This window comes from Amphiprion ocellaris, chromosome 10 (genome assembly GCF_022539595.1).
Source record: "Amphiprion ocellaris isolate individual 3 ecotype Okinawa chromosome 10, ASM2253959v1, whole genome shotgun sequence".
NCBI lineage: Eukaryota > Metazoa > Chordata > Actinopteri > Pomacentridae > Amphiprion > Amphiprion ocellaris.
The window spans coordinates 11,255,611-11,265,165 of record NC_072775.1 but is presented as its reverse complement, the minus strand read 5'-3'; the positions used below and the strand labels follow the sequence as shown (position 1 = coordinate 11,265,165).

The 9,555-nt window shown below is 37.9% G+C and overlaps 2 protein-coding genes across 2 annotated transcripts; one reads left to right on the top strand and one right to left on the bottom strand.

Moving 5' to 3' along the window:
- The first annotated feature begins 903 nt into the window (after positions 1–903).
- On the top strand, positions 904–5,688 carry imp3 (IMP U3 small nucleolar ribonucleoprotein 3). The gene is made up of 7 exons (XM_023292560.3): positions 904–1,123; positions 2,120–2,227; positions 2,450–2,524; positions 2,615–2,694; positions 2,873–2,924; positions 3,110–3,182; positions 4,942–5,688. The coding sequence occupies exons 1-7, from the start codon at positions 987–989 to the stop codon at positions 4,966–4,968; spliced, it is 552 nt and encodes a 183-aa protein (XP_023148328.1). The 5' UTR covers positions 904–986; the 3' UTR covers positions 4,969–5,688.
- sec22ba (SEC22 homolog B, vesicle trafficking protein a) lies at positions 5,469–9,543 on the bottom strand. The gene is made up of 5 exons (XM_023292559.3): positions 9,318–9,543; positions 8,172–8,281; positions 7,904–8,064; positions 6,335–6,481; positions 5,469–6,075 (listed from the first exon to the last, which is right to left on the bottom strand). The coding sequence occupies exons 1-5, from the start codon at positions 9,390–9,392 to the stop codon at positions 5,921–5,923; spliced, it is 648 nt and encodes a 215-aa protein (XP_023148327.1). The 5' UTR covers positions 9,393–9,543; the 3' UTR covers positions 5,469–5,920.
- Positions 9,544–9,555: the final 12 nt, after the last annotated feature.

The following is a 9,555-nucleotide window of genomic DNA, read 5'->3' as shown; positions in this document are numbered from 1 at the left end:
TAGATAGATAGATAGATAGATAGATAGATAGATAGATAGATAGATAGATAGATAGATAGATAGATAGATAGATAGATAGATACTTTATTAATCCCGAGGGAAATTCAAGTGTTCAGCAGCTTACATAAAACAACATAAATGACAAAAAGACAAAACAGGCAGGTTAGTAACATGAAAATTAAAGGTTAGTATATACTCTAAAAAATTTTTTGTACAATACCATAAAACATTTCGAATTTTAAAATCTATAGAAATACTAAATGTAATTAAAATTCAATATAAAACATTTACACATTTTCAAGGCACCATATATATATATATATATATATATATATATATATATATATATATATATATATATATATATATATATATATATATATATATGCGTGTGTGTGTGTATTATGCTATTATCTCTAACAAAAAATAGAATATATACACTACCAGTCAAAAGTTCATCGTTTCGTTAAGCTCATGGAGAGACTGCCAAGAGTGTGCAAAGCAGTAATCAGAGCAAAGGGTGGCTATTTTGAAGAATCTAAAATTTAAAACATGTTTTGATTATTTAACTCTTTTTTTGTTTCCTACATAGTTCTATAGGTGTTCATTGATTGTTTTGATGCCTTCAGTGAGAGTCTACAATGTAAATTGTCATGAAAATATAGAAAAACCATTAAATGAGAAGGTGTGTCCTTTTGACTGGTATATTAACAATACTTATATTACCCCACTCTAAGTCTTCAGTACGTTCTATCTATCTATCTATCTATCTATCTATCTATCTATCTATCTATCTATCTATCTATCTATCTATAAATGGATGTAAGGTCAGTGCGGTAGAAGGCGCTGCAGTCTACGGTCATTGAACAAACGACCTTTAATTGTTGCCGAAGAAGAAGAAGAAGACCACGTGATTCCCCTTTCTCCGTTCAACTGCATGTGGAGGAATCAGTCCTGTGAGTAAATAGCTAACAAAAGGTGTAATAATGGTTCGTAAATTAAAGTACCATGAACAGAAGCTGCTGAAGAAGGTGGACTTCATCAACTGGGAGGTCGACAACAACTTGCATGAGGTCAAAGTGCTGCGGAGGTTTCACATCGAGAAGAGAGAAGATTACACCAAGTGAGTAACCTCAGCATGTTGCTGGGACTGAGACTGTTTTAAATTAATAATTCACATGTCAGAATGACAAAATTATCTTAAAAGTACCGCCTCAGCTGAAGTTGACCAGCAAAAACAGTTGTCATAACAAATATATCTTTATGCTTAATCTACGTTGTTAGCTAGTTATTAGCGAGTTGTTAGCTAATAAGAGCAAAACATCAAGATTGTTTTTTAAAAATCTCTATTCAGGTCTGTAAACCTTTGGGTTTTAGAATTAGGGCTACATATAACGATGAATTCCATGGTGGGTTATTTTCTTGATTAATCGATTATCAGTTCGATCCATAGAGAGTCAGAAAATGGGTCAAAATGTTCACAAAAGTTTCCCAAATACTCAAATGTCTTATTTTGTCTACAATCTAAAGATACTAAATTTACTGTCATAGAGGAGTAAGGAAACCAGAAAATATCCAAATTTAAGAAGATGACATCAACGATATGTTGTCTTAATTACCCAAATCGACTAATTGATTGTTAAAATAGTTGGCAATTAATTATTAGTTGACAACTAATTAATTAGTCGTTGCATCCCAAATTTAAATTGGGTAGTTTGGGTGAACCAAACCTCAAAACGTTACAAAAACAGCATTAATCAGACCCATAGTACTGAGTATAGAGAAGAACAACTGGTGAGGTTTTGTTTGTCAAATTATACTCATTGTGCACACAGAGAAATTGATTCCAGTATTTTCTTTGCACTAAAGTTACTTGCACAAAATTACACATGCATTTAAACAGGGGCAACAAGTTACAGACAGAAAACAAGTGTGTAATTTCTAAGTACAACTAGAGATATGTGTAAAAAAAATGTTTAAAGTAACCCAGAGTTTTAATGCACTGATGCGAACAAATCAAAGAAATTAAGGCAGGAATCAGCTGACAGTGATGAACTCTGTGCAGCTATAAAAACCCTGGATAGTGTTAATTGTATTCTTTTGTCCTCTTGTGTCTCAGGTACAATAAGCTGAGTCGTAGCATCAGAGATCTCGCTCAGAAAATCAGAGACCTGGACGAGAAAGACGGCTTCAGAGCTCAGAGCACACATCGACTTCTAGAAAAACTGTGAGTTTCTGACTGTTTCGTTGACAGAATCCACTCAAACCTCAGTCAATTGATGTTTATCAACAAGTGGTTTGATTCATTTAAGCCTGCATATTTTTGATTTTGTATCAACACCTGTACTTGAATACAGAATTGAATAGTGTTAGTTTTCCTCTGTGGTTGTACAAGTCATTCTGAATCTTTACCAACATCACTCTGATAAATCTGGTTCTGTGTGTTCAGGTACAGCATCGGTCTCATCCCCACCAAACAGAATCTGTCTCTCACAGAGAAAATCTCAGCCTCCTCATTCTGCAGGTAAATAATGTTAAACTCAAGTTGAGTCCATAGATGCAACAATCCATCACCTGTCTGCCAGTTTACCTGATGAATGTGTGACTCCTGCAGGAGGCGGCTGCCCAGCATCATGCTGAAGCTTCGCATGGCTCAGAACCTGAAGACAGCCATCACATTCATCGAACAAGGACGTATCCTTCTCTAATACATTACTTGGAAGGTTTTATTTGCACAATATTTCTTACATTGTAATGAAGTTTTGTCTTCGTTTGGTTTATATGTATTGAATTAGCGTTGTTAGACTGATTAGATCTGTCTGCATCCAAGGATAGAAGTTGTTTTGCAGTATCGTCCTTGACTCAGTCACAGATGTACGCGTTGGACCAGATGTAGTTACAGACCCAGCATTTCTAGTCACAAGGTTGGGCTCTATGTTGTTTTGTCTTCTCACAATTTTTTTAAAATAACACTTCATGTAGAAAAGGATCTTTCACACAAACAGTCTCCTCTGACTAAAACAAAATAAGTTAACAGTATAGATACAATCTGCAAAAGCATCAGCAGTGATCCAGTGTTGACACTATTACTGTGACTTTTTTTTTAAAGAAATCTAGAAGATTTTGTCACGTGGGTGGATTCCTCAAAGATCAAGCAGCACGTTATGAATTATAATGATGAGGTGAGTGACTGTACAGGATTTGCTCAAATATACAGGGGGTCCTTGGTTTACGACATCCTTGACCTACGGCGCTTCGTCTTTACGTTGGAACTGCTTACGTGGAACTAGCTGGCGAGCGGAGCGGACGAATACATTCTCACGTGGCGCTATAAGACGGCTTTGTTTACAGTTGCCGGTTGTACGCCACCTCGGATTGTGCTACATTCTAACTTTTTGCCCTCCATTATGGCTCCCAAGGTTTAGTCACTCTTCTGATGGCAGTGGTTCAAAGAAAAGGAAATCCATCTCTATGGAAGTGAAATTAGATATAATAAAACGCTTGGAACAGGGTGAAACGCAGGCGAACATCGGTCAAGTTGTAAAAACAGTGCAACATATTGTAGCGACCCTCTGTGATGAATGAGTGAGACTTTATCTCGTTCTCTGGTTGTTTATTAAACCTTCACACAGGCTGCTGTGGCCATAGCCAACGCCAAAATAGCTACAAAAACCCAAAAACTTAGCTCCAGAATTAGCTGTGGTTCCCAGCTCTCTCTCACTCGACACACACACACACCGGAATGGCACAGAGCAACACACACATACCGGCACAGCACTAAGCAACACACACACTACTGCTGATTCTGAGCCAATCAGAGGTGAGTTAACTAAACATGGCACGTTCACTGACATTAGGTAAATCTCAACTGAACAATAAACTTTGAAACCTCAACATCAACAACAATATCAGTCCGTTACAATATTGTCATCTTCTTGTAAACTGTTACGACTTACGGTGAAAATCGACTTACATCAATCCGTAGGAACGGAACGTCAGTCGAGGACCCCCTGTATATATTACACAATTGTTGTGGTAAAAATGCTGCAATTGTTTGAAAACAAATGAGCATCTGAGGCCTGTACTATGAAGCAGGGTTTGGGGGTAGTGAGGAAACTTCAGGTTGGTGTTTGGGGTTATGATGATGATTCACTTCCTTTAAGCACATGGTCCACTAACAGATCCTAGAAGGGCCCGTGGAGCCTCTGCACATATAGTGAGGAGGGGTCTCTTAGGAAGGCGAGTGTTTTTAGAGTCTGTTTAAACCATTTTCTTTTCCTGACAAGTGTAGAAATGAGAACTAAAGATTCTCTGTAGAAGTAACCCCATTCTTCATTCCTTTATTTTATGTTTTCTTGGTGACCACAAGCAATTGTAAAGCTACTTAATTTTTCTATAAACCTTTGCATAGGGATATAATCCTAAAACAGAGAATGATGAAGCACTACAGACTTGTACTCGCTACATTTAAGCAACACATTTATTCAATACACAGTTGTTATAATCAAATCTCCACATTCTTTACTAATAGGGCAGATATCAACAAGCCTAGTAACTTACACATTCACAATCTGTAGTTTTTTTTGTTTTCTGTCTGCAGTAGCTGTGTTGCCTTTAGCCTGTTTTAAACTCCTCATGTTGGTTTAGGAATGTAGTATTTAGTGAAAAATATGACCTGTCTATGTTTGTGACATGTCATCTGGTTCCTTTTGTACAAACACGCTCATAGCCAGAAACCCTGGGTTGATTTAACAAGTTGATAACCAGCTTTGTGTAACTGCTTAGCCTGACTGCGTTTGAAGTCAGATACTGAAAACACATCCTGTGCATGTTGAACCTGCTTCATAATACAGGTTCCTGGAGTTTGAAGTAATCATAAAACACACAACGATCATTTTGCCGAGTTGAATCATAATTCTGATGTCACTGTTTGTTTTGCAGAGGGACGACTTTGATCTGGTGGCATAGGTCTGATCTCTAACATCCATTCATCACCCTGGAGAACAGGAACAAGGACTCTGCTGTGTTAACTCTGCCGTGATTAAACAGGAGTTTGGATCTCTTATCAGCTTGGAGACTGGAAAACTAATTAGTGCTCTCACCTCCTAAAAAATCATAGCTTACCTGGGACAGCAAGGATAGACATTTACAGCCTCTACGTTGCTCAGCAAACAGACTTCCTTTTGATGTTGTGAACTGTGATCTGCTGACAGTTGTTCTAATATATTAAAGCAACAGTTTGTGTCAGCATTTGACTTTTTAAGCCTGCTAACCCACTGGTTATACAGAGCAGCTTTTAGTCATGTAGGTGTGACTGATCCATCTTCTATAACTCTATTTGTTCTGAATGTGTGAACTTGAGCTGTTTGGGTCAGTTTGTGTGTGATTTTCGAAATGCCAGGTTACACGTACAAACTATGAAATATAACCATTACTTGTGTATACATAAAGGTAAAACACAAACTGAATCTTTGATAAATATTTAATTTTTTTCAATAAGACTTTCTTACAATTATGTAAACTTTGTAAACATTCAACATTTTTATCACAGTATTTCACCAAACTTCTGCATATGGTCTCTCCTTAATGCTGAAACTAAGAAAGAATCCCCAATACCAGTGTGTAAATATATGTTTGTCAACATACTGTTCTTAAACTTTCCAATAAACTGGAACTCACCGTAAAACATTTGCTTTCATACACAGAGAAGTTTCATAGACCTACAGCTCAGGTTATACTGTATAGGTGGCATAACCCAAAGCTGAAAGAAGCAGAGAAAGAACATCTGCCTCCATGTTGGTAGACTGTAAGACCCCTTCAAGGCACCCTGGTATACAATAGAAATGGAACAGGATTGGTTTAAATGCTTTTTTTGGAGAGAAGTGCCTTCTTAATATTAAAGTCCTTGTCCAAGTGTCCTTCAGAGCCACCAGAAACGCACATAGATGATGAGTGTGATGAAGAACACCGCCACGGCAGCCACCTTGGCGTAGGTGGAGCGCGTGTTCAGGTATTTTGCATCACTGCGGTACTTTTTCGACAGGGAGGTCAAATTGCTGGCTTTTGTGTCTAGAGCTGAAGAAAAAAGGCAAAATTGAGGTGAACTAGATATCTATTATTAAATGTACATTTTGATTTGAAAACTGGAGTAAAAACAAAACGCAATCCTAAACTCAAACTGCATAATTTAGAGCAGAATGAGCACCTCACATGTGAAGGAAAATAATTTAGTCATTATTATTACATTATTGGCATTATATTACCAGGCGTAATAATTGATAGTATCTTGTTCAGATATGGCATCCAGGACTGATTTTTTTATGACAAAACGTACCAGAAAGAGCTTCTCCTCTTTGCAGAACTTCCTCGATATTTGCCACCATGATTCTCTGGACGTCCTGTAGCTCTGTGTTAATGCTGCCCAAGTTCCTCCGAGCCCTGCTGTCCACGTACGACTTCTTCATTTTCTGGATATATGTGTCTGGAACAAGCAAACGGCAATTTTAATTACTTCAAACTAATCAAGCACCTCATAACTCGAACAGACAGTTAATTATGCCCTCTACGATGTGTGATGTATGACAGTTTGAGTGTCAAGCTTTACTCTCAGCAATCAGACACCTCAGGGTTCTAGACTTTTCCACTGGGAGCACTGGTGTTACCAACTTTTTGGTTGGTCGCCCCACCTCCTTATTTTGGTTCAGCTGTTTTTGTACAACCCAGCGATACAAGACTTCATATATGTTAAAGGTTTTAATTAGAAAATATATTTATTTTGCCACCAGTCCTCTTGTGATGTCAGTCATAACAGGTTGAACGCTGAATACTACATTTTACCGATGTTCCCCAAATGCCTCACATGCTGGCTGTTTACACCTCAGGTAGGGAAAGACTCACATAATGTGGAAGAGATCATGCTTTTTTTACTGACAATAACTGACAGTAGCTACCTGTGCAGAGGAAGGAACCAGATCAGCCTAACAATCATCATTCACTCGCACAATGCGATTACCTGAAATTTCAACTCGCACTCTCAAAAAAGGTTGCATATGCAACCATCGTGTGTCCTGTGTGAGGGTTATAAATAATGGAGTCTGACCTGTTCTGCAGGACAAACTTTGTGATGACACAGTTTCTATAATACCCCAAGCATCTTTTTCTGTATGTATAATTTAAAACTATGAGGTTGCCTGGCAATCAGCAGAGATGCTAAGTAGAAAACAGGTGATTTAATCATAAAACTACAGGAAAATTTCTATAAAATGGACAAGAAGCCTGTTCATCACTGTCACATCCTGAGAAGATATAATGCACCAAGCTTTGATAGTGTTATTCATTTTTGTTTTCTGAAATTTTCAAATGTATCAGCAGTTCAGCCCCAGAGCCTCTGTCCACATACATACAAAGACAAGACATCATCATAATGACTCGGGGAATGGTGAATGGCAACAAAACCACATCGTAGACATAAATCTGGACAATCAGCTTTCTCTGTAAAGGGCTGTCAAATTACTAATTCAAAGCAAAACACTTAAAGTCTTTCATAACAAGGGCTCAGCACTGGATAAAGGCGAACCAAAGCTGTAATCATTTTCAGCTAATTATACTCGTTTTTTAATTACGCATCACACTTGATGTAATTTGCTAAAAGTATTTAATTGCACTTCCATGTCTGTTGTGTACTGTAGTTATGACGAGCGACAATTACAGTCAAAAGTTGAAAACTAGTAATATCTATAAACTCTCTGTGCAGCACATCTGCATTGTCCCAATTAAATAAAAAATTAACTACAAATGAAAGGGAAAAAACTGTATGTATGCTAAAGTACAAGCAGTTTTATTCTGCAGATAGTAAATAGTGAAGTCTTTCCTCAGCATACCACATAAAAAAACACAGTCTTACCAAATTCGATGAAAGAGTACGGCCTCGTTACTGTGGGTACTCTTCTTCCATACTGGTCATAGAACTCATTGTGGAGATCCTCAAGGTATGCAAAAGCCATCTTTTTGGGGAAAGAAGCCTCACAGAGGGACAGGTAGCATACACCCTGGGCTATTAAATAGCTGAAAACAAATTAAAACCAATATATAGAATGACTTTGATGCATGGCAAAATATTCATCAGCTAAAATCTCAGCAAAATTAACTGTACAGCGCTCGCATTGTCTTACTGAAAGTTCATGTCTCCGGCTTCCAGGGTGCACCGGTCTGGACTCTGAGCATTGAGTTTACGGCAAAGCTGCTTGGCCTGGCTCTGGTACTGCTGGAGGTCTCTTCCTGACTGACAAACATGAGACAGTGCAGTTTGTTAGTTACGTATATATCAAGCCTCATAATAAAACAGCCCCAAAAGTCATAAACTCAGATGAGCAAGTACAATAATATAATAATAATATCACATGAAAGCCTGAAACCTTTAAAGGTCCTATATGGTGAAAATTTTATGGTGAAATTTCTATTGTGTTTTGTGGTTGTTAGAAACCCGGAGGTGTAAAAATCAATTTTATTTATATAGTGCCAATTACAATTCAAATTGAGTCAAGATGCTTTATAGAACCCATATGCTTGAACCTCCAGAGCAAGTCCTAAGGCGACAGTAAAACCATTCCTCATAACTCTGACATAACTAGCTTTACAAGCCAGTAAGAGTTTGACCCAAATACTATGTAACACCTAACTAACTAATTAACTAACTGACTAACAGTCTTTAAGCTTGAACTGTGGTTGACAACTCCAGCTGACAGTGTTTTTCTGAAGGGGGCAGGAACAGCAGCAGCTTATTCAAAACAACTCATTCAGAACAGATCTAAAACCAGGGTTTATACTGTTACAGTGAAATTAATCATATTTGCAGTATTTTGAGATGAAAAACTGTAAAACACACTGTGAGGACATGAGAGATTTTGATTAATTTGATGAAAAGAGGCAAAATATGGGACCTTCAATTAAAAATGGATGAACTCTTCACCATCCAAATAAACTATTATTCATATTTAGCTCATCACAAACACACAGTCCTCTCCCAGTGAAATAACTTACATTGAATATGAATGTTTTGACACTGTTTTAAGGTCTTTTTAAATTAATTAATGTGAAACACTTAAAATTCCTGTTGCATATGAAATGTGCAATACCCTTAAAATATTGTTATCCAGACATTACATTTAAAAACTGAGCCATAGTTGTAATAAAATACACTTTGTAGATGATCTGCTTTAACTTTTCCTACAAACTACCAGGAGCGGACAGGTTCGTAAAAACCCCACTTTTTGAATGGACTTAGCTGCGCAGGGCTACATGCTAGCTGTCATTCATACCTGCTCGTCCTCCTGGATGGACGCGGCCAGCGGCAGTCCGTCCGCCACACGGGCCACCATCGTCAGTAAAATCATCCTGAGGCAGGTCGGTGTTCGGCGGCTGTCAGCTGTCGGCTCAGTCAGAAAGTGCGAACTTCAAAAAACTTTTGAGCGTTTTAGCTCCAAACTGATGATGCAGTTGGAATGCGTTGGACGGAAGTTGGCGGTGCGCCGGTGAATCGCGTCCGAGTGGAAACTG

Bases quoted from the DNA above. Each gene is read 5' to 3' on its own strand.
- imp3 (XM_023292560.3), top strand. From the start codon at position 987: ATGGTTCGTAAATTAAAGTACCATGAACAGAAGCTGCTGAAGAAGGTG. The intron at 2,925-3,109 runs GTTGGGCTCTAT...TTTTTTTTAAAG, and splicing joins CCAGCATTTCTAGTCACAAG to AAATCTAGAAGATTTTGTCA. The intron at 3,183-4,941 runs GTGAGTGACTGT...TTTGTTTTGCAG, and splicing joins TTATGAATTATAATGATGAG to AGGGACGACTTTGATCTGGT.
- sec22ba (XM_023292559.3), bottom strand. From the start codon at position 9,392: ATGATTTTACTGACGATGGTGGCCCGTGTGGCGGACGGACTGCCGCTG. The intron at 8,065-8,171 runs GTAAGACAATGC...ATTTGTTTTCAG, and splicing joins GCCGGAGACATGAACTTTCA to CTATTTAATAGCCCAGGGTG. The intron at 6,482-7,903 runs GTAAGACTGTGT...TGCTTGTTCCAG, and splicing joins GTACTCTTTCATCGAATTTG to ACACATATATCCAGAAAATG.